Source organism: Protopterus annectens, chromosome 9.part0 (assembly GCF_019279795.1).
Source record: "Protopterus annectens isolate FY-2018-M chromosome 9.part0, PAN1.0, whole genome shotgun sequence".
NCBI classification, from domain to species: Eukaryota; Metazoa; Chordata; order Ceratodontiformes; family Protopteridae; genus Protopterus; species Protopterus annectens.
Genome location: NC_056743.1, coordinates 965,781,892 through 965,807,299, shown reverse-complemented (window position 1 = coordinate 965,807,299; position 25,408 = coordinate 965,781,892). Strand labels below are relative to the sequence as shown.

General features: G+C 39.3%; 1 protein-coding gene across 2 annotated transcripts in view; it reads right to left on the bottom strand.

The window, feature by feature from the left end:
* RASEF (RAS and EF-hand domain containing) overlaps positions 1-22,777 on the bottom strand; it is a 1,118,741-nt gene extending 1,095,964 nt beyond the window's left edge. The window contains exon 1 of one of the 2 annotated variants that reach the window (XM_044083709.1): positions 21,996-22,777. In XM_044083709.1, the coding sequence (XP_043939644.1) occupies positions 21,996-22,336 (341 nt within the window). In that variant the 5' untranslated portion in view covers positions 22,337-22,777. The remainder of the gene's footprint in view (positions 1-21,995) is intronic. The other variant, XM_044083708.1, reaches the window with a different exon arrangement.
* Positions 22,778-25,408: the final 2,631 nt, after the last annotated feature.

Below are 25,408 nucleotides of genomic sequence, written 5' to 3'. Positions count from 1 at the left end.
TTTTTGTCTAGATTCGGTAGTGCGAAACACCTCCTCGGAAGCTGGTGCCTGTGTCGCGGCTCTGGACCCAACCAAGGCAGAGACAAAAGGCGAAGAAGATTTCTGCGGCATACTGGACTCTGAAAGGATCTCAGTACAGGCCTGTAAAGGTATCAAATGAGGCATCAGGAGCTGCGAAGGCACCTCACTGAATTCTGGAGAACTGACAACCTGCTTAATGGTAGAGTCGTCCTTAGCCTTGTGTGGTCGGTCTCTATTTTTATCCTTATGTTTTTTCAGAATGTCTGCGGATTGTTTGTTGATGGATGCCATTAAGAAATGCGAAGACAGAAGATGAAAATACCCATCTATAACAAGAGTTCTACGACGAATGATTCTAGTGTTAAAGAGGGCACAGAACTGGCAGCATGGGCCATTGTGGTCTGGGCCTAAACAAGTAACACAGTATGAATGGAAGTCTCAGTGTGTTATTTGCTTTCCATGAGAGTCAATTGTTAACATTTTCGGACATCGGTTAGTGCAAGAAAAAAGGATCCCAACAGGATACTCAGATTTAGACGTTTTCAGCTGTAATTCAAACTTTGGTAGCAATCAACCAGGGGCTACCACAGCAGGGATAACCCACAGGTGATGACTGCAACAGTGAAACATTAAGAACATCGAGGTAGGGTTAAATCACCATAAAAGCTCACAACTTAGTTACCCTTCTTGCAGAGGTCACAGCAAATCAGTAAAACTATTTCCCTTGTTAAGAACCTCGAGCCAGCCAGACTAGCTGTTTCAAATGGAAAAAGTGTTAATAACTTCTCTTTAAGATGCCAAGGAGGTGACAATGGTTTATTTGGGAGGCCTGTTATGTAAAACCACTTTCAAGAAAACTTTGACATAAGACAGCCTGGAAAGAGAAGGATCCATGGCAGACATGCTGAAATGGTTGATAAATGAACCTCCACAGAAAAATAAGAAAGGCCACAGGATATTAACTCACACAAACACTGTAAAACCAAAGAAAAACTATCCTTGAATGGGTGCTGGTTATGTTGTTGGCACAAACTAGAAAACTTTTTTTCATTTGCTAATATATGATTTTCTAATAGCAGGTTTTCTTGCCTACATTAGTACCTGCTGCATGTCCTCAGAAAACAGGTGCTTAAAAGGAATTAAGGCACTATCACAACAGGACCGCTTGTTTACCGACAGTATAAAATCAATCTTCTATGCATCAAGCAGCACTTCAGACATGTAAAACATATCCCAATAATTTCACTTATTTACACATTCCAGGTTCATGGCCAGTTAATTTGCAAGCCAAATGGGATTTAATTTAAACCATTTATATTTTCAATCTGTAGAAACAGATTTTAACACATAAGAAACATTTATAGCAGTAAGTATTAAAAGTTTTTTTTTTCCATACACAGCACAATTGCCCAAAAAGAAATGGTCTTGTGAAAAAAGGGCACATGGTGATCCTATAAAGGCAGGGAAACTGAGAGGTTACTTCTGTTCCCTAATAATACTGCGTTTCCAATGACTTTGGAATTAATCTCCTGTAACATAGGATAAAAAAGCAGGATAATGATCACTGAAGAAAGGGAACACAACAAAGATACCACAGCCCTGTCTGCACCCATACCTCTCAACCTCTTAGAGCAAGAAATCTGGACAAAGCCATAATGGGCAGACAAAGGCCCAAAATACTGACAATTTTAAATATTGCTCTGAGAAACTTAGAATGTTGATAAACTAGTATGTTTTGCTTTAGCATGAAATTTCTGAAGGGTATGAAGTCTGAAACGTAACTGTCATTATTTTCTGTCTTCAATCTTTAACGACTTGCCAATAATTTGCCAGAAAAACACTTTTATGAAAAATGGGCCAAAAATATGAGGCATAAATCTGGACACACTGTAAAAATCTGTACAGTAGGTCTGCACCTTATCAACAATGCATTAGAAAGAAGTTTCTCTCAGCTCGGTCTTCCTCAATACTCAAGCTAGCATGGTGTATACAGCAGATGGGCAGCAGAAGGCTGTCAAACAGCTGCCCAAATTTTCAGCTGCCCAAATTTTAGAAGCATGTGAATCTAAGTTGAGAAGACAGACATGTCAATGTCTCACTCAAACTAGCCAGCCACATTTATTCTCTGGGCTGGTACCAAAGTCCACTAGGAAGGTTTGGACTTTCTTTTGCTATCTTACACTTTGTCATATCTCTGTATGTACTTGTAACTTATGCAACTTTTATGTTTATCTACATAAAGATTGCACATGTCTATATGTAACTGGAGCTTTTCTACCCGGGCATCCACTGAAAATGGGTTCTTTCTGACCCAGTCGGACCTGCCTGGCAAACAATGTCAAATAAATAAATAAATAGGTGGATATCAGTTCATCTCGGTACACTTCAAATAAGAGTAACAGTTGTAAATTTCCAGATTACCTTTGTTAAAGGGACTGATAACATTAACATGTGAAATTTGGAGCAAGGAGGACAGAATTATTGCACAAAGGAATTAAACAGCTACTGCAGAAAATGTTCAGTTTTGTGGTCCAAGAAAACAGTCTTAACTGATAATCTGGAGTGGAAACTCACACTATTAACTCACCCCATTGTAACAAGCAGCAGGAAAGGAAAGGACAGGTAAATGACCATCTTTGGAAGGCATGGCACACTCCTATTTTGGAGATTAGAGCTAAATGCAGCAGAGAGATAAATAGAAGCTAATCTTTGATCAGCTTTGTTTTTAAGTTATACATGAGGGAAACAAAACACAAACTTACTAAATTACTCAAAGACATTCATAGATTTGTCTAGCGTGCATTGTTACATCATAACTAATACCCCAGTCTCATCATTATAAGATGCTTAGATTAAATGAAACATTGTACAACTGTGTAAAATGTACATATACAATTAAGAATAAGCGAGAAAAAAAACTAATCCAGTAGCCACTAAGGAAAGAGACAGTCAGCTAGTACAGTGAAAGTAACCAAACGGTGTACAGGCATAAAAAAAACTGCAGTAGTTACTGGGAAAAATATTGCTGTTTAGTTTACGCAAGTTTAAAGAATAAAAGGTGCCTTTAATGACTCACTCAACAGTGAAATCTTTAAAATTCTCCAGGAGTGCAGAGACAATGCTGTGGGATGACAGATGACCAAACCATCAGCAGAGATGACATCAGCTAAATCCAGGTTAGCTAGTACTGCTATAAGAGGAAATAAGCTGGTTCCAGAATGACAACTGAACCCTCAGGGTTAGGACACTCAATGTAACAGTGAAGCATACGGACAGATGGCCTTGTAACTATGAAACATCTTTTTGTGCACTTGTCCATAAAATCTCCCCTTACATATCCCATGTTCTAGAAAAGTGGAAAAAGCCAAACTGATTTCTTTCCAGGGATGCTGCAAGCTGGAATCCCAACAGTTACTGCCCTCTTTTATTACTTCATATAGTCGCTGATAAGTACAGTTATGGGGCAGGCAGTTCACTAGGCTACAGCTGTACAACAGCTCTTGGCCACAGCACATCAGGTATACCACAGCTACCGTGGGGCACACCCTCTTCTTCTGTAACAACCAAATATGGCATAGTTGGTCTACTATAGGTGTTCGCATAATAGTAGCTTGCAACACACAATCACTGCCAGTTGTTTAAATTCTGAAAAGTCCGATCTCCCATTTCTATGTAGCTTTCTAACATCTGACCTTACAAAAGGTGTACAGCCCTACCAGAACCCTAACTCTAACCCTAAACCTCCCACTAACTTCCTGACCAGAGTCATTGCTTCCTTACCCTAAAACTACACTCACCCTCCCTAAACCTAAAGTCCCCAAGCTCTCCCTAACCCCAAAATTCCCTTCCTGCTCCCTCCCACTATCATTCAACAGCAGCTGAACTTGCCTCATTCTAACTCAATAACATGTTCAGGAAAGGTGTGGCAACTGTTTGCCCGAACTCATGAAGAATTCAAGTATGAAAAGCAGTATACACAACCTACAAGATGCTCAAGTACCTGACTTTGAGCTCTTGGGACTCAAGCACTTGTAGTAGACCATGGCAAATATTTGTGGTGTTTCCATCATCTTTCCTGGCATGAAACTATTTTTGACAACTCTAGTCTGCCCTCGTTTCAGTAAGGTGCATCACTGACTTTGTGAACTGCTAGCACATTTTAGCAGAGATGATGCAGCTGACCTATATTATAAAGTTCAACCCATACTTAGCAAACGTAGCTCTATAAGCACAGGTGGAAGCAGAGTTCCATTACTTCGACCAATTAAACAGGTCACTGAAATAACACAATATACAGGAGCATTAGGGCTACCCCAACTGAGTGGAATGCTATGGCTACAGCAGCACTCTTCACTGGAGGATTAGAAATACCACAGCACCCAGCACACTAGAGAATTAGGAATAAAGGAGCATTGAGCACACTGGAGTATTAGGGCTGCCACAACAATTGACATTCTGCTGCATTAGGGCTAGTGTAACACTGAACACACAATGACTATGGGAGTGTGAGTCTCTGTCACCAAAGTTTCCAAAAGAATAATATAAGCAGAGGAAAACTGAACTTCTTTTCCAATGACACAGTACGTCTTGTAAGTAAATAAGTAAGCAAGCTTCTAATAGCTAGGAAAGGAAATTTATCAGATTAGGGCTTTTCTTCCTGATTTCACAGATAAAAATCTACAAATAGACAACTAACTCTTGAGACAGTAAGACTTTCTTCTGTACCTCTGTCTTTTGAATCAATAGCCAAGTTAACAAAATATACTACTTTTCTGTATTCAATTCCAACCTTATATCACTACCAGTAAGAAAGCACAGTTGTGTAAACTCCTACCGCAACTGTAGATGTCCTTGCCTTCACTGCTGCAGTACTCCTTACTAATGGGGATTCCCTGCCATAAAGCCCTCCGTCTGGCCAGTTTACAAATGTCTACCGTTGCTTTAAGGTATGCTGAACGTCACCCGCACACTCCTTGTGTAAGGCAAGGCATAAAGGTGACATTCAGGCATACCATCCTCAGAACAGATTGCAGCAAAACCAGCTCTAGTTCTGGAGATACCATCCAACTGGTAAGGTTTGGTAAAGGTATTCACATTAAGTCCAGGTAGCAGCTTCTAGAATAAAATTAGCATCTAAGCCTTTGAAAAAAATCACCAGAGGAAGCCACAGCTCTAGTGGAATGAGCCTTTACAGAAGAAGGAAGGCTCTCACCATGAAAAGTGCAACAAAAGGAAATAGCCTTTGAAATCCAAGTGGAAACAGTTTGCTTGGAAACAGCCAAACCTAAAGACCTAGGATGAAAGAAAACAAATAATTGGTCAGACTTTCTAATAGCTTTAGTTTTATCCAAATAAAATCTGAGCTGTCTATGCACATCGAAGGTATGCAGAATCCCTCTCACTGTCAAGATTGCGGAGAGAGAAAAAAGTAGGCAAATTAAGTGACAACTCATTAACCACCTTGGGCATGAAAGAAGGGTTAGTACACAAGGACACCCTGCCCTCATGAAATATCAAAAAAGGTGGACAAGCCATGAGAGCTTGCATCTCAGAGACCCATCTGGCAGTAACAGCTAACAAAAGAACTGCCTTCCAAGAACAATGTGGCAAGGAAACAAACAGCAGCCTCAAAAGGAGCCTGAGTCAAGTTTTCCAGAACAAAATACAGATCCCAGGGAGGAGGAACTAGCTTCCTAGGAGGTCCAATATGAAGGACGCCTTTAAGAAATTGCTTAACCTCAAATCTAGAAGCTAACGGGGGAGTTAAAGGCAGACAAGCAGAAAGAGATAAGTGGGCCTTAATAGGCCAAATCAGTATTGAGCAACTCGCACAAAATAAGAAGGAACCAAAGGAACATGCACAGAAAGTGGGTACAGGTCACGAGAAAGACTCCAAGTAGAAAACCTCTTCCATTTAGATTAGGATTTCCTAGTAGTAGGTTTCCTGGCCTCTTTGCAGGACCTGCAGCACGTCCTCAGAAGAAAGATGTCTATGAGGAATCAAAACCCTATCACCCATAGTGTCAGCTGAAGCATGGACAGGTGGGGATGGATGAGAGACCCCTCATCTTGTGTGAGGAGATCCACCCTGTGTGAGGTAACTTATGATGATTGCCCCTGGCTACATGCAGAAATAGAGAGAACCAGTGTTGTCATGGCCAAAAGGGAGTCACCAACAAGATTTTGGGAGCATCCTGTTGAATCTTGAACAGGACTCTCAAAATGAGAGGCAGGGGAGGGGATACATAAAGAAACATCCTCTTCCAAGAAAAAAAGAGAGGACATCCACCTTCCATACCAGAGGACCTGGGACTCTAGCGCAAAACAGAGGAAGTTGTCTGTTCAGACGGGAGGCAGAGATCTACTTGAGGAGTACCCCACTGGTGAACAGTACCCAGAAAGACATCCCTGTGAAGAAACCATTTGTGGGAATGAAGGACCTGCTCAGATTGTCTGCCACAAAGGTCTGATCTGAATGAATGCAAACTCCCTGAAGAGTCGCACAATATTGGATAACCAGATCCCATACCAGAAGTGCCAGCCAGCAAAGATGGTAGGATCTCATACACCCCTTTTTGTTGATACACCACACGACTGTGGTATTGTCCAGGAATACTGAGAGGCCCTGCAGAGAAGAGAGGATGAAATGCCTGAAGAACCAGCATAAGAGCCCTCATCTCTCTGATGCTGATGTGCTCCTTCTACCGACGAGGCGACCACACTCCCTGAACCCTCAGGGAGCAAAACGTTGCTCCCCATCCCACATCTGAAGCATGTAAACAGATCCTGAGAGGAAGCGGATGCTGAAAAGGGAGCCCTGGATTCAAAGACAACTGCTGAATCCACCACAGAAGTTAGTCCTTGAGACACTGGAGAAGAGGAACAGGAAAGTCTAGAGGATGCGCATGCTGAAGCCACACGAACTTCAAAAACCACTGGAACTTCTTCATGTGCAGTCTGGCCAGAGGAAGCATCGGAATGGTGGAAGCCATGAATCCCAGAGCTCTCAGAAACTCCCTGGCTGAAATGGAGACCGGTGAAAGAAGAGTTTGAAAGAAAGAAATGAGAGTTGATGCCTTTGGAAGTGGCAGGGATGCCAGCATTGGCAGCATTTGAAACCTGCAACCCAGAAAGACATGATCCTGAAAAGAAGTCAGGGAAGACTTGTTGAAGTTTATTGTGAACCCCAGGCTCTGAAGAAGAGAAGTGATAAAATTAAGATTTTGCAAAAGGACCTCTGGAGAAGATGCCTGAATCAGCAGGCCATCCAAAAAAGGAAAGATTTGGATGCCTTGAAGTCTGCAAAAGGCAATCACAGGAGCGAGGCATTTAGTTTACACCCTTGGTGGAGTAGAAAGGCCAAAGGGCAAGGCAGAGAACTGAAAATGCCAGGAAGCAGAGCAACGCAAAAATCTACTGAAAAAGAGGATGAATCGGAATATGGAGATAAACATCCTTGAGGCCCAGAGCCACCAGAAAAGCCTGAGGGAGCAAGAGAGGAAAAAGGGACAACATCCAAAAGGAAGGTACCTTCACAAAAGGTGTCACATGGGAGAAGTCTAGAATAGGTCTCCTGGTGCCTTCTTTTCTGAGCACTAGAAAGTTTCTTGAATAAAATCCTTTCCCCCTTTGGGACATAGGCACTTCTTGAATAGTACCCCGAAACAACAGGTCCCGAAGAACCTCTGGGGAAAAAAGGAGCTGAGAAATGCCCATAAAAAGAGGATGGGAAAATCCAAACCATGAAGTACCCTTGATGAATGAATGACAAAACCAAAAACTCCTAGGTGATCCAGAGCCAAACAGGAAGAGAAAAATAAAGGTGAAGAGAAAGAGGAATGTGGGTGGACAGTCAGACAGTACCTGGTTTGTCAGGAAAGGAAGGCTTAAGAATCCCTGCAGCCTGAGTGGCCTTAGCAGGAGTCAGTTTACTACCCTTTTTACCTTTAGAAGGAGGACGAGACTGCCTCCGAGCAAAGGCTAACTTATAAGGGTAGTTACGTTGAAATTTAGGCACAGGAGAAACAAAGACATGCTTAAGCTCCTGTAAAGCCTTCCCCTTGTCCTGAAGAGACTTAAATAAACCAGCAACCATGTCACCAAGAGAGTACTATCCAGAGTAGCATCCAGCAATTTAGTCTTAATATCATCAGGCAAAGGTTGAAGCTGAAGCCATGAGTATCTCCTCAGAACCAAACCAGAAGCAGCAGCCCTTGAAGAGGCAAATGCAGAATCATAACTACATTTGATAGAATGACGAACTACCTGAGATTAAGTCCCAAGCAAGGATACAGCAGTAGATTTATCCTCAGAGTCTGGAAGATCAGAAAGAACCTGACAGGCTTGAGAAAGAAGAGCAAGACATACCTGGAAATATGGGTCTGATATTAAATATCCCTAAAAGCTAGAGTAGATGAAGTATAAACTTGGTTACCCAGCCTATCCATGGTCCTACTGTCCTTGTCAGAAAGCAGTAACTTGGACAAAGGAAGCAACTGAAATGGCTTATCAGAGGCTACAGACACCACAGAGGGGTCAGCAGAAGGACATATGAACAAAAAGGAGCAATCCTCAGGCACCCTATAAAACCTATCAGACTTCCTGGGAGCAGAGGGCAGAAAATCCGTCGCTTTAGAAGCAGTGGAAAAAATATCCAATAAAGCAAGCAAGACAGGAGGAATGGCCGCAGATTTAGGAGATTCCATTTGCAGTAACTCATATTACCTCTTATGGATATTCGAAATCTGGACACAAACCCACTTAAAGTCCATCAACGTAGAGACGTCCCCAAAGGGAAATTTCCTCAGAGGCATTATCTAGAGTACGAGAATCCTCCTCAGACCCACAGTGTAAAACGAGAAGGAATCTGGGCAGAATAAGCAAGGGAGTCATCATCAGAATCCACCTCAGAAGAATGCAATTCTCTGAGCCTTTTAGGGGAAGAGACGGACCAAGGAAGAGCAGGAACTAAACCCCTTGAGGAGGCCGCACCGACAGTAAAGCATTAAATGACCCCCGAGTAAAGGCCTGCCACTCACTTTGTGGGTCCCTAGGAGCAGAAGAAACATGGTTAGTTTTCTGTTTCTTCTTCAAAGGGACAGCCATCCTGGAAACATAAGAAGGCCCAGACTCAGGACAGCATTCCACAACTGCAGTAGTAACCACTTCCCTAAAGAAAAACGGCGGAACCCCACTAGACCCCTCAGAAACAATCGTGGTTCCCTCTGAATGCCCAAAACGGATGCCTGCAAAGCCTCATTGGACATGCTGCCTGCCAGTTTCTCACCAGCCTCCAATCCAGACATGGTAGAAGAATCTGACAAAACAACTGGGTGAGCCTTCGGGTGCATAATCACCTCAGGAGAAACTCGCGGCAGAAACTGGACAGCGGAAGATTCCGGTCTTCTCTTATGCACCTTCTTCCCAGACGGCTGACCCTCAGGGCAGGAAGTTCCATCCACAGTACCCCTAACAAGAAGCTTAAGTCGTTGGTTCTCAAGGTACAATGAAAGGGAAGAAAGCCTACTACGAAGAGTTTTGGGGACAAATGCCTGACAAACTGAACAAGATGTATGGTTGTGAGCAGCACCAAGGCAAAAGACACTTATCATAGTGGTCTTTATGGGGGAATCAGTCTCCCACAATGGCATTTACCCTTCCTGGATGACATTAACCCCAAACAGCACTAAACAAACAGAAAAAGTAACCGAAAACCCAGCTGGGTACTTATCCGCAACTGTGAGGACTCCAGCAAACAGGAGTAATCATAGAAAAGCCAATAAACACACAAAAAAAATGTATGCAACAGACCGGTGGTTGAAACAGCGTTTGGACTGGTGGCAAAGAAGTTCTGAAGATGGTATGCCTGAACGTCACCTTTATGCCCTACCTTACGCAAGGAGTGTGCAGGTGACGTTCAGCGTACCTTAAAGTAACGGTATACTTTTGTAAACTGGCCAGACGGAGGGCTTCATGGCACAGAATCCCCATTAGTAAGGAATACTGCAGCAGTGAATGTAGTTCATCACCCACTTAATTACAGAAATAGGTGGGTCTCTAGGACACTCCCCCAAAGGTAGCTACTACACTGGTGTGAAAGTACAAACCAAGGATTACAGTTGACAAAGTTTTCCAATGACTACAAATTGTGTGCTGTTAACTCCTTTTCTGACACAAAACCAGTCAAACAGCTGCTAGAAGAGACCAATACCTGGAGTAATAATGGGCTCGCACTCAATGCCAGAAAGCGTGGTGTGTCATTTTTGAGAAACCGAGCACCACCAATTAATTTCATACCAACAATAGATTTCTAATAACTGTGTTAGTTAAGAGAGAGCAATGTATGTAATCCGTGTAAGTATCTGCTAACTTTTGGTAACCACGCCTCAGCTGTGGTTAAGAAACCATTCTGCTTAGCATATTGAATTTTAGGGACATCTCCTCCAAGTCCAAAGTTGTCGGCTCCACTATACTTAATCAGGCATTAGACCTAGTATTGATTAAAATATCCCATTTAGCATGTACCTCTCTTGACATCTAGTCAAATATGAAAGACCAGAGAGACTGCTGACCAAGAAAACTGAAAGCCTTACCCAAAGAAGCTAAAAGTCTTCTGTTTATATAGTTTCCTACAGAGGCTCTTGTGTGGAGATTATGCCATACTTTTCTTACTGAAAGAATGACCTTTTTGATCTCCTTTACCTCCAAACTGCCTTCACAGAAGGCTTAATCGGTTTACTATTAGAATTTCTAAGCGAACTCAGTCGACTGCACTGTTGTCGAACACGGAAGTTCAAAAACGGTAATATTGAAGACCAAAAACCAACCTAGGAATGGTTTTAACATGGGTTGAGATAGGTGTTCAGTGTTATTCCAAACTACAAACCTCTCCCCTATCTCGACCCATGTTAAAACACATTTCTAGGTTGGTTTTTCGTCTTCGATATTACCGTTTTCGAGCTTCCGTGTTCAACAGTACAGTCGACAAAAGTTTGCTTTGAAATTCTAATGGTAAAACGCTTAATCTATATTTTTGAAAACACAAAAACGGTCACCAAATCAGCAAGCTCCTACCGGCAACAGTTGAAAGAAAATAGTCTTTTCCTTGACAGCAACTCAGTAACGTACTCCACCAATAAAAAGCAGACGGTAACACCAAACCATGGAAAAAAACCTTAACGCCAAGTTTATTTCAAGTAACAAATGCGTTTTCGCTGAAGTACAACCACAGCTTCTTCAGAGATTTGAAAAAAACCCGCCAAGCTGAGTTTTTATATACACGTCATAGCTTATATGTAAATCAGATTTTAAAGGGCTATGCTAATTATTGTATATGAAACATTCAGTGACTAAATCAATATATGACAGCTTAATAAACAATTAACAATAGTTAAAAACACCAATGACAAGGTAAAACCTACATAAAAGTTTCCTCCTAACCATCAATTAAGAATAAATGCGTTAATACATTTAAACAAATACTGGACAAGATATGCCATTATTATTAAATTGTATCGAGCCTTTCCTGTTGTTTTGACTCGCATGACATCCAAGTCTATCCATTTTTATTTAACATTATTTCTATTGTCGCTAATTACTTATAACTATTCACAAAACAGTAATTTCTTAAGGTTAAACAGTTATCATTCATTATTAAAAATGCTTTACATCACAGGGGTCCCAAACTTGGGTCTGTGGATTCATAACACCGAGAACTTTGTTTTTGGAAACGATACCGACATTTCAGCGTCCAGGTCTGGATTGACTTCAGTAAGTGGAATTTCAATTAACAATTTACTCAAGGACTTTGATGTTAAGTTATTAAAACTAAAAAAATTGCAATTGGAAGTAGCCTATTTTAATCAGTGCATCAAAGAAAGACTGATACCGAAAGGTTTACGGTCTAATTTTTGCCCTACGACCTTGTTTACTAATAATGACTTTTTAAAAGAATTAACGCTCCTCTTTGATAACCAAGGGTTACAACTACTGGAATTAATAGTTAAATACTACAATATGGAGATAACCAGGCTACTTGAGGATGTGAACTCACTCGATAAGGAACTTAAGAAAAATCTGGAATTTGAAAGATATAAATTTGATTATTCCAGAATTTTCTCCAGTATTGATGGGGTGATAGAGAAATTTAAAGCAACTAAGAATAAAAAACTCTCCCGTGATAGATTGAGTTATACAAACAACTCTGCCTACCCCAAACTTAAAGAATTTTCCCACACAAGTGATAATGATCACAACAATGTAAGAGATGGGGATGACAGTGACATTCGACCTTCTGAAAGAAACGAACAGTACCCAGAAGGACAGTCTACTAACGACACGACTAAAGGGACAGTTGAAAGAAGTAATGGGAGGAGATTTTATAATACTAGAAGCAAGAACGACAACAGGGAAAGAACCGGAGATGTTGACAATGACTGTTTTTTAGGACAAAGGACAGGTCGTCAGTACCAGAAAAGGAACTGGAACAACAAGAACTGACATTACCACCTGTTAATAGTCCTAATGACATTGATGACTCAACTGTCTTGCTTAATCAGAAGGGAGATTTTAAAATTTACAATTTCTCCTCATTCCAGATTAGTCCCAATTTAGTAGAGCTATTAGCGCATGGTAACAACTTTGTCCCCTCTTTTGGTTGTGATTTGGTAAGAACCATTATTGACCTCAAGACTTTTGTTAGGAAGTTAAATTTGAAACTGTTGTTTGATAATCAAGGAACCAATGATAGGACAGGGTTAAGGCTTGCGAGTACTTACAATCCACCTTTACACACTGGTTTACTTCTTTTTGAGAAAGTGTGCGAATTGGATATGAGGCACCTTGACTTTAATAAAAATAATGGTTTCAATTTCAGTAAAAATGCCACAAAGGACCAACTTATGGAACTGGACAGGCTTAGTAAAGCACAAGTTAGGGCAGTAAAACCAGATAAAGGAGGTGGTTTGGCTATCTTTGATGTATGTAAATATGATAGTATTATGGAAACCATACTTGAAGGGCCGGCATATACTTCATCATCACTAAATGAAGTAAATACCTCTTACAGAAGAAACAGAGGTTACTTTAGGGACCTTTTTCTACAAGGAGATATCGATCTTGACACTTATAATTATATAGACATCCAAATGCCCAAAACTCCTGTAATCTTTGGGATCCCTAAGATCCACAAAGATACCAAGAAACCACCTTTCCGGGCCCTCATAGACAGTAGACTCTCATTTACTTACCCCTGTGCCCAATTAGTGGACATTACTCTTTCAAAATATCTGAAGGAAGTACCACACATTTGTAAGGACTCCTGGATGTTTTTGGATAAGATCAGTAATATTGACTTTGATGAAACGGTTAACTTCCTAACAATAGATGTTACTGATTTATATACATCTATTCCCCACTTGGAGGCAATTGAATGGATTTCCCTAATGTTAAATGATTTACAAGCAGACGTAAAAGAAATAAACGTAGTTAGTCAGTTACTGGACATAATTTTATCATCTAACTATTTTACATTTAATGGTAAATACTTTCTACAGAAGCAAGGGGTCGCTATGGGGTCCCCTTGCGGAGCCAGTGTGGCCAACTTGTTTATGGCCCACTGGGAGAAAGAAAATATCTTTAATTGCCAGCTTAGGAAAGATAAAATAAAATTTTACATCAGGTACCTGGATGATATTTTTATTTTGTTTAAGGGTGACCAGAAAGAAGCAGAGGAGTTTGTGGACGCTATAAATGAGACCACAACATTTTTGAAGTTTACATCTCACTTCTCTGATGAAGAAATTGATTACTTAGATATCAAATTAAGTAAAGATGCAACAAAGGGTGAATATTTTTCTAGTATTTACAGAAAACCTACCTACTGTAATTCCCTATTGCACTTTAGGAGTTGTCACCCGTACAAACAAAAGAAAGCAATCATTAAGGGGCAACTAATTCGTGCGTCCAGGATCTGTAGTACTGAAGTCTTATTTCAGAAAGAATGTGACTTCTTAAAAAATATGTTCAGGAATAGGGAGTACCCGGTACAACTGTTTGATGACATACTACAGGAGATAATTACTAAAAGAAAACTGGGGAATTTTTTACCATTATTACCTACAAAGTATACGGTGGATATGATGTTCAATTCTGTAACGTCCACAAATGGTGAGGTAAATGTAACTTTAAGGGTTGACTATAGGCAATCAACTGTTCATGGGAATAATAATATAAACACCTTTGATTGTAATTTTATCACCAATTTTAGCACTGATTTCAAGGCTATTCAATATATTTTGTACAAAAATTGGTATTTCATTTCCAATAACCATCAATTATTGGAAAAATTGGGTAGTAAACCTGGGTTTACACTTAGAAGAGGTAATAGCTTGAAAGCCTTATTACAGAGGCATAGTGGAACAACATTTTCTAGTAGACATAAGGGATCTTCTCAATGTGGACAGTGTAACCACTGTCATCTTGTGAGGGCAACAAGCGTTTTCAATGTTCGTGGTAAACAATTTGTGATCAATAAAAAATTGAATTGTGAATCAAAATCCATAATTTACTTGGCCACGTGTAACTGTTGCTCAGCCTTCTATATTGGTAAATCTGATAGACGACTGAGGGACAGAATTTACGAACACGTGTATGCAATGAGGAAACAAAACATTGAAAACGCACTAGCGAAACACATTTCTAAAAACGTAGGGCATAGTTTTGAATTTACACCGATTGACCAAATCTTGAGCACAGGTAGAGGGGGGCCAACCTCACTGTTTCTAGAAAATAAAGAATTAGAATGGCAGGTGAGGTTGGATGCCTTCTCATATCCCGGCTTGAATGAGCACTGTAATATAACATGTATACTTAAATTAAAGAGTTACAAAAGACAAACATCATGATTTGGGCTATATTTTACAGTGCACATAGGTAAGGTCTAAATTGATATTTATTTGGTGCTTTTGAACTCATTTTTTATATTAAGATATTTGGCTACAAAACAGTCAACTATTTATTTGACCCACATTAAGAACCACATTTTATATAATATGGTTAGGTGTAAAGTACCCCAATATCATTTTGATTATTTTGGTTATTAAAAACTACTTGGCCAATTAATATGGAGCGCCTGTAGTGGCCTCATGGCGTTTTTAAAGCATTTTTAATAATGAATGATAACTGTTTAACCTTAAGAAATTACTGTTTTGTGAATAGTTATAAGTAATTAGCGACAATAGAAATAATGTTAAATAAAAATGGATAGACTTGGATGTCATGCGAGTCAAAACAACAGGAAAGGCTCGATACAATTTAATAATAATGGCATATCTTGTCCAGTATTTGTTTAAATGTATTAACGCATTTATTCTTAATTGATGGTTAGGAGGAAACTTTTATGTAGGTTTTACCTTGTCATTGGTGTTTTTAACTATTGTTAATTGTTTATTAAGCTGTCATATATTGATTTAGTCACTGAATGTTTCATATACAATAATTAGCATAGCCCTTTAAAATCTGATTTACATATAAGCTATGACGTGTATATAAAAACTCAGCTTGGCGGGTTTTTTTCAAATCTCTGAAGAAGCTGTGGTTGTACTTCAGCGAAAACGCATTTGTTACTTGAAATAAACTTGGCGTTAAGGTTTTTTTCCATGGTTTGGTGTTACCGTCTGCTTTTTATTGGTGGAGTACGTTACTGAGTTGCTGTCAAGGAAAAGACTATTTTCTTTCAACTGTTGCCGGTAGGAGCTTGCTGATTTGGTGACCGTTTTTGTGTTTTCAAAAGTTTGTTCGTTTTCTGCTACTTTACAGCTTAATCTATATTGTCAGATTAACACCCGCTTGCGAGAAAGACATTTAACTCAGTACATTCAATGCTTTTGAAACAGACTCTCTCTGCATATTAAGCTATACCCTGCCAGCTTTTAAATGTAGACTCAATAAATGGATGGGCACCCACAAATTCATCTCAAGGTTATGTAGTACTAGCCTATTCTATCAATGCAACTAGCGCCTCATACTTTAAGCTTAGCAAAGCAACCCTTTTAAAAGACCACTTGGACCACAAGCTTAGTACCTACTTAAGCATCTATAAATCCTCCAACTTTTTCTGTGATGGTCTTAAAAAGAACTTCTTGGTATGTATGTGTAACCTTAAATCAGGATATGCAACAGCATAACTATGAGTGTTAACAGTTTTTCTATAGACATTTTATATTTGGACACAAGCTGAATCAAGTTACATAAGGTTTAATGTACCTTCTGAGCAAACATTTAATAACGTACTCAGCTAACTGTCAACTTAGGCTACATAGATTTGTCATACACACTTAAAAGAATGACAACAAAAATCATGCTAAAGCACCTCTTACATGAGCTTGTACCCTTTCCATTTTTGCTATCTACATTGTGTGTGTAAGCAGAGGGAATGCCTTTTAAACAGAACCTGAAACTATGTGCTTAATTACACCAGTTGTACAAAAAAACACAAAAGCAATCAAAAGGAATGAGATTGAAAGGTTAAGTCATCACTGGTTTAGTTTCTTATATATGCAGTCTTTGGTACTGTAAAGTTAATATGAAAAAAATATATTTTTTTCTGAGATGCAAATATTAATTATAAAATGACTATATGTAAATGACATTTAAAAAAATACATCTCCATCACTACCACTTCATCTCAAATTATTAAATCGCCAGCTACAAAAGGAATGCAGACAGATGCAAGGCAAATGTTAACTGCATAAGTACATATTCAAAAACTCACAATGCAAATGATTACATGAAATTTTGCCCTCCTGCTCCTTAAATGACAACATTAAAGAAATGGTATACACCACCTTTCCTCTCTTAGTTCTCAATCTTCCTCCCCCAACCCACCCCCACTTAAATCAGTCCTATTTTACTATTTCTTCTCTCTGCTTCCCACAGGCTCAACTATTCTCCTTGATACTCCGTCAATTTAACTCTGCTACAATACTTCAGATTAAGCTAAAGCGTCTTCTGTGTGGAGACATGCGTGAATGGGCGTACCTTCGTTGAAGGTTGTGCATCAGGGCTGGCAACTCGGTACGTAAAAATCTACTGCCAATCATTAGCGGACCAGAGTTCCGCTGTGGCAACCCCTAACCGGGAAAAGCCGAAAGATAAACAACTACATTGTTAAACTGTAACTAACTTGTCTCACCTATAAAGAACTATTACAACCGCACAAATATTCATTATTTGTTTTAACTTTTGTAAATCAGAGCTGAACCTGAAAAAAAAATCCACTTAGCTCAAATGTTCTAGACGGCGCAGTCAAAAATAAAATAGATAAATGTTTGCCCAGTGTTCACTGTTATAAAAAAATCACCAGTGTGTCTTAGCACGCTTACAAGGTGAATTCATCTTTAGAAACATATGAATATATTTCAGAGGCTCTGTTACATTAGACTCAATACCTGTAAATTATAGAGTATTAAGAGTAGTACAGGAGAATACATATGGGTGATGCAACTAAATGAACAGAAGAGGAATATCGCCATGCTAAATTTGGATAGTTCTCCACTGCATTCCCACACAAAGGTTAAAAGTGAATGGTGCTGCAGCTACTGTGAAAACACCACAGAAGAGCTGCACACTACAACTCCTGTCCTGGCTTACATTTGTAGTACACAGTACAATAAGAAGGTGACATTATATGCATGCAATAAAATGTTATGCTTAAACCTTCTGGGGAAGGGAGACACCAGCAGATTAAGTTACTACTCCGCTTCATTATCAGACTACAAAATATATATAAAAAAAAAAACATTTTCAGGTGTTAATAGTAGTAATAGCAATGACACTGCAGACCATACCCACTCAAATAAGCCGCATTCTACGGCATCTTCCAAGATACAAGAAAAGGGTTGTATCTTCTGTCAATGTCAAGATGCTTTGTGACAGGCTTATTTCAGAGTTCTAAAAGGTCTCTCTAATTAATTTGCTATCCATAACTAACTAGCTAGCACTCCCAGCTAAATTGCACCTGAAATAGATCTGTTATTTTTCTCTCTATGAAAATACATGTTCGAAGAAGGGTCAACAACTGGACAGAAGCTGCATCCAGTGGTTAGTTTGAAACTAGAGACATGAAATGTAAAAGGTGGCACTTGGTGCTAGGGTTGTTAGGGATTATTCAAAACAAAAAGATGTTCCAGAAATCTTATTTTTAGTTTTGGCAATACTTATTTTTAAAATGTGCATGTGCAGAGAAGATACACTGGATATATTGTTATAAAAGTGTTTTGAAATGTTGGTTTCTTTTAAACAGAAATTTGTATATGTCTTCATGCCAAGGTCATTGTTTTTTGGGAGAGGCTTCTAAAGTCGATTTTCATTTATTAATATAGTTGCTGAGCATTCCACTGACATTTGACAGTCTTTTTATTTAAAGGACTTAAGTATAAATATTTCTAAAATCAGTGTAAAACAATTGATTTTTTTGTGTCTAAAAGTTTAAAACTTATGTTCATTCAGGTTTTGTCTTTCACATGTTATGTGCACCAACATAATGCAAGGCAGTTATAATTTAATATGCATAACCTGCAAGAATAATACGCTACACATAAAGACAAAATAATAAAACCATGAAATTTAATAAAGCTATGCTTTGTCTTTTGATGTTAAAAGTACACCCTTGAAAAAGAAAAAAATAACGTGTGTTGAAATTTCACTTGTTTATGCACAATGAGATGGTTTGCCAAATTCCATATTCAACAATAGCACATAATCAGGACAACATAAAATTAAGTAGCATAAAAAGAACATAAAATTGAGTAAACAGTCTGATGAAACCTGCAGACTGCAATAGGGTAACAGTGCTATCTGTTCCCAAAATCGTGCAAAGGACCACCACTGAAACAAAAAAGAAATGGTTATTTTCCTAACTAACCTTCAGCAGTTTTATTGTGTGACAGAGTACCTGTATGTATCATTTATAGAAAAGGAAGTATATGGCACATATGACTCACAGTAATAGATGTCGCTTGTTTAAAACTGAAATATGCTGTCAAAACCTCTACACGCAAACTGGTGTGCCAAATATGTAGCACTCACATCTCATACTGAAAAGTATATAAACAAATTTCTCAGATCTACACTGTTCTGCAAACCAAATGTGTCTAATGCACTTAGCAAATGAGGCAATACTACGTTACTATGGAAAAATAAGGAGTACAGAAACAAATAACTTGGACCACTGGATAAGAAATCATAAATCACCCCTGGACTGGCTCCTATTTCCCTGATCATTAGTTCATGATAAAGCCAAAAAACACCCGCTCTAAGAAGTGTCTAAAGAACAAAACTCGTAGGTCACATTTTGGTTGCATGCCTAGGCTTACAAAAGCCCAAAGGGTCTTTAGCCTACTACACAACTATGAAGCTATTGTATTTCACTTTCTTTGATCATCTGGATTTGGAGACCTAATTGCTTAACTGATTAAAGACTTAAAAGCTATATCATCATAATGACAGATAAGCAGTTTATTAACAAAAAAATAAATAACCTCCCAGAATCAGTTATCAGTGTTCCCATTCCATATCTTTAGAACAGAACTGCTTCAAGACAAAGTTGGCTTAGCTTTGGGAAGTGACATTGTTTGGTTAAGTAGCTTATTAATTCTAATCACACAAGACCAGACATTAATGCTGATATTCAGTGTTCCACAACACACACAAACTGGTCTAATTACAAACACTGTCACACCAAAGTGTTCAGAAACTACAAAAATAATGCTTCACAGTAAATAGGGATGCCATATAAAGGATCAGAAACAAAGTGGAATATATTAAAATAGCCTGACAACAGCAGTAAATGCAGGATGTTACAGCATCCACTCCAGGTCATTATTTATTTGTATTTGTTGACCGGGCTAGTCTAACTGGATACATGTCCATTTTCAGTAGAGGCCCGGGGAGAAAAGCTCCAAGCATAGACAGAAAAACACTATTATACAATATTAATATATAAAAGCTACTATCAAGTACAGATAACAATACTGGAATATTTGTGAAAGAAAAAAAGAAAAACAAAAAATATTGTGTTCTGAGGTATTTAGAAGGGAATGAACTAAGACAAATACAGAAGAATAAACAATATTTGACAGAGAACACGAAGTCAGACGAACACAAACTGAAAGCAAACACCGGTAAAAAAATACCAATTTATTTTGGATAAATGACTATATGGCTCAAATTCCCTAGAAATCCATATTTACCACAAATGATTTTGTTTTCAGAGCAGACTTATTCCATTGCTTTATTATTTAAGCACTGCCTGGTAAGAACTCACTTAATTTACCCTTTTCTTTACTTGCATGAGAAAAACTTACTGAAATAAAACATCTGTTTATGTTGCATACCCAACATTCTTTCTGTGCCTTTGATCTACAGCAAAAAAAAAAAAAAAAAAAAAAAAACACGTACACATCACAATTTGTAGTTTATTTTGAATTTGCACACATAGTAATAGTGACACTCAGAACGAAGGTTGCATTCTAACTGTTTATTTATCGGTATGTGTTTTGCATAAAATTCTGCAAAGTTAAAACTCATAATATGTTAGGTGCCTATATCTGTACAGAGATACAATGTGGTTTGCATTTTGCAATTAAGCACCCCTTTTTTATCCCCAGAACAACGCTATACATAAGTTACTTAGTACAGGGCATTTGTTTAAGGCCCACTGAGGTATGTACATTAGCCGAACTGTTTTAAAGGGGGCTAACATCACAAACTGTTTTACGAAAGGACGACAAGAACTAGTCTGGCCAAACAGTTTACAGAGGAAAACGTCTCATCGGATGAATAATGTACTTTAAATTCGGATTTATTTTTAACGTTACTCCTCATCTGTAACAAAAAAAAAACGTATTTTCAAAGGAACTGCTCTAAGCCAAATGCGGTTACCTGGCCGGTGTTGTAGTAGTGAGGCTGCCTGCATACAACATACTCCAGTATCAAACAGACGGCATTTATATGTCAGTAATCCTACACAGAAAACACCTGTAAGCACCCCGTGGTCTCACACAGTTAACAGTGAAACGAGCTTCGAAAAAACACAGCAAAACACGCACACAATTTCACGATTTTTAAACCGTTTTGTTTTAATGTAAGGACTCAAATACGTGTTAAAGAAACACAATTAAAGCATCAGTATTTAAGCATTCCGATAATGAAGAAAACTTTAACAGAAATGTTGTCCGTTTTACTAAAATTGTCAGATGCACGTTAGCAATCTGGGTAAACAGTGAAGACGTTATTCGTGACTTGCTTACACTGCAAAGTACAGGTGTAACTGAAGTGTTTTGTTTCCGTGGTATCGCATTTTCTTCAGTCCAACGTCCTAAGTAGGAGCCTTCCCAAGAGCTGCTGGAAATTACAAAACTTTCTCCAGGATCCAACCAACACAGAGATCCGGTTACTGTATCGAGACATTTCACGGATGAAATCTTTTGGCAGTACATACAATTTCCTAGTAAACTGCCTATTTATGCAACCATACACTTTAGAACCAAATACAAGTTAATTAAATTAAGAATATGCCATTTTACTCCAGTTCTACTCAAACTTCCAACATGACAGATCGATATTCAAGAAATGTTAACGCCTGTTTAGACATACATCAGTTTAGCTACTTGTAAACTACTGACATTACTCAAATACCATAAATCAAGCTACAATAAACTAATTTAAACAGGACGATGAAGTATTCTTTCTGTTCAAAAGAATAGGTATAAATGTAAACAACACTAAACATGAAACAGAAACAACCCGTTAACCACTGAAATACAGAATAATATTCAGGTAGTATCATCGGCTGTGCAGTTTATCTCAGCAAGTACTTCAAAAGCGCATCCACATGTGGTTAGCGAAAAAAAGCTGTCAAAATTATCACAACTGAAAAGTAAAAGTCAGTTACACTGTAATCGTTATTACCTTACCTGGGAATGTGGCGGGCCTCATCCTTGTTCAACGAATAATTAATAAAGTCATCCCATGCTTGCCCCCCACCATCAATCGCCTGCCCCCCATCAGGTAAGTCGAATTCACCAGCCAGCATAGATGACACCCCTAGAAACCCACGCGCGAACTCGTGGAAATTGATGGCACCGTCTCTGTCCAAGTCTAGGCGAAGAAAGAGAGCGTCCACCTCAGCAGGGCTGCGCAGCTGTAAGTCGGCGCAAAGTTTAACAAATTCCTCCTTTTCAATGAAACCAGAACCGTTGGAGTCACACGCGTGGAAAAGCTGCTGCAGCCGACTAAACTCCTCTTCCTCTTCCATCCGGTGCCAGCACTTTGAAAGGCAAAATAAGGAGGGAGGAGTGCTGAGACAACCGCAGAGGGTGGAAACTGACAAGGGATTCTGATCGGAGAGTAAAAACAACTTTCCTTATCAAAAAAATGTAATGTGTTAATCCCAGTCTGTGCGGATTCAGTTACTTTGACTAGTCTTCCCAGAATGTTCTTTGCTGGGAGGGAGTCCACGTTGAGTTGTTTGAAGTTTTAAAGTTAGCTTGCCCGAATTCAACATCTTCAGGGGCAGTAAACCCCACTCCCACTTTTGGTATCGGGACTAACAGGTTGTTAAAACTGCACTGTTGTTTGTGTCGCACCCAAACAGGACGTCAGAGGTTACGGTAACAAGTACATTGGGAACTAAGTGAAGGGATTCGCTGGTGTGTTGACGGCAGCTTTCCTTTCAGAGGGCAGTACAGGGCTGATTTACAGGTGTCACGTTCATCCTGGCACAAGCTCTTACTGTTTCTTACCCTTCGGCAAAATAGTCAAGGATGGTATTTAGCAATAGATCCGTGTTATTGGAATGTTACGAAAATAAGTGCCTAACTCATTGCTATCAGATGCTGACTATGACTAGACTTAGACTCTGGCACCATCAGACTAGTGTCGGGTGCTGAAATTCTTAAAAAAAACAGGGAAAATGGATTAAAATAAACGGAGAAATGTTGAAACACTCCGTATTTAATATTACATATCATTACAATTATAATTATTTATTTAATTAAATAACATAATACACGATATTGTTTTAGTTTTTGCACTCATTTTAACAAATCATTAATTAATTTTATGAGATGATTAGATTTGTCAGTAGTTCTGAAGTTAATGCAATTGTATTAATGATGTCGTTCCAATCTTAGGTCATTAGCATATCTTTTTCTGCAGAGACATCAACATGAAATAATTTAAATTATCATTATAGACTGTGCTTCTCAAACGGGTTTTAATACCTTTTACAGTAGAAAACTTCTGTCACAAACAACTTGCATAAGAGAATGTTAACATATTTATAAGCTAGCCCGATTATAGAGTAAGCATCAGTAAGCTATATGTTCATAGGTGTGTACTAGGCTAATGGTCCTGGAGCCTTTACAAGCCTAGCCCATAGGATTACCCTGGCATCGTGCCACTCGACATTAGTTCCTAGTGCCTCTATCGAGTAAAGCCACTGGCGTGATCCCCAGGGTGAATTTTCTATTTCCCATCCATTCATCAAGATTTCTCTTGAATAGGGCCAGTGAGGACCTCTGCTTGACATGTATTGAAAGACTATTCCATAGCATTGGCAGTCTCTGGGTTATGAACCTGTCCCTCCAGCGTTCTGTTGATTGTGGTAATGAGGCTGAGGTCTCTGGAGCGTGTGGTGTGGAGGGATTGGGATTTCTTGCTTTGTAAGTCAAGCAGAGATCACCTCTAAGTAGGCAATATGAGACAGAGAATAGTTGGAGTTTTTTGAGTCTGTCCATATAGGACAAGTGTTTAAGACCTAGGATCCTCTTTGTGAGGTACTTTTGCAGCCTCTCCAGTTGTTGCAGGTGTCTAGTGAGGTACATGCCAAATGGGGCACTGTAGTCGATGATTGGCATAATGAGGGAAGAGTCGAGGGAGACAATAACCTCTTTCTCCCTGGATGCAAAACTCTTAGCAATGAGATGTGCCACATAGAAGGACTTTCAGACCATGGTAGCAACGTGATGGTCAAAAGAGAGGTTGCTGTCAACCTGTGTTCCCAGATCTGTTATAATGCCTTCTGTGTTCAGTGGACTACCATCAGTGTGGTAATTTATGGGAACTGGGTTTTTCCCAAGGGGGATGACGACACATTTTTTGGCATTGAGCTTAAGGCCATGGTTCTGATACCAGTCATTGGTCTCATTGAGGCCTTTCTGTAGGATGCCAACATCACTTGGGGAGTTAATAATAGTTCTCAACTTGCAATCATCTGTAAACTTTGTCAGCCAGAGTCCCTTTGTGTTGGCCTGGACTTCAGAGAAGCAGATACCAAACAGGAGAAGACCCAGGACCGAACCCTGTGGGACTTCACTTGTGACTTTTCAGCAGTCTGACTTAGAGTCAACTACTTTCACACTGTGGGTTCTCTCTGTGAGACAGTTTGCAACCCCCTTAGCGATATAGGGGTTGATGCCTAGCTTAGTGAGTTTTTCTATGATTCCTGAGTGGGGAATGGTATCAAAGGCCTTGGCCAGATCAAGGTAGGCTGTGTGAACCACCTTGCCTTCATCCACAGCTCTGGTGACTGACTCAAAGAAGTCGACCAAGTTGAGCAGGCATGATCTACCCTTCACAAAACCAAACTGTGTAGGATCCAGAGTTTGGAGATTCCCTATATCCTTGTTTATTAGGCCGATGATGATGCATTCCATAGCTTTGCATGTCAGACTCGTCAGGCTAATGGGGCGATAATTCCCAGGGTCTGTAGTCACTCCTCCTTTGTGGAGAGGGATGCCTGTAACAGTGCGCCATTTGATAGGACAAAGCTTTAGGTGAGGCTGTGATTGAACAGGGCACACAGGTGAGGTGCCAGTTTACTCTGTAGTTAATGTAGAACAAAGCCAGGGATATTGTCAGGTCCCATAGAAGCTGTATTCTTGGCCTTGGACAGTGCTGTTTTAACCTGTGCATCAGTAATACTGGGTGGCTGGGAATCTGCTGGTATTGTGATTGGTCCTTTGGGGGGAGGAGAGAGGGGTAAAGTTAGCACTGAATCTGTCAGCCAGTACATTGGCAATATCTGTTGGCTCGGTATAGGAGGTACCATTGTGCAGTAGCTCAGAGCAAATCTGGGTATTGCCGTGGAGATTCTTATCGACGTAAAATAACAAATACTGCAGTTTTTGCATGCTGAGAATGACTTACTTTCAAGTTCTACGTCAATATTGTCTTCATTTTCAATTTGAATTGTGTATTCTTCTAGTACTGATGTTTTCAAGTTTTCTCATGCAAAGAAAAATTTGCAAGCTTGCTTTGTAAATTTTCAGCAGTGGCTCTTTTCATCAGAATTAATTAAGCACACTGCCTCCTTAGTATTTAGTTA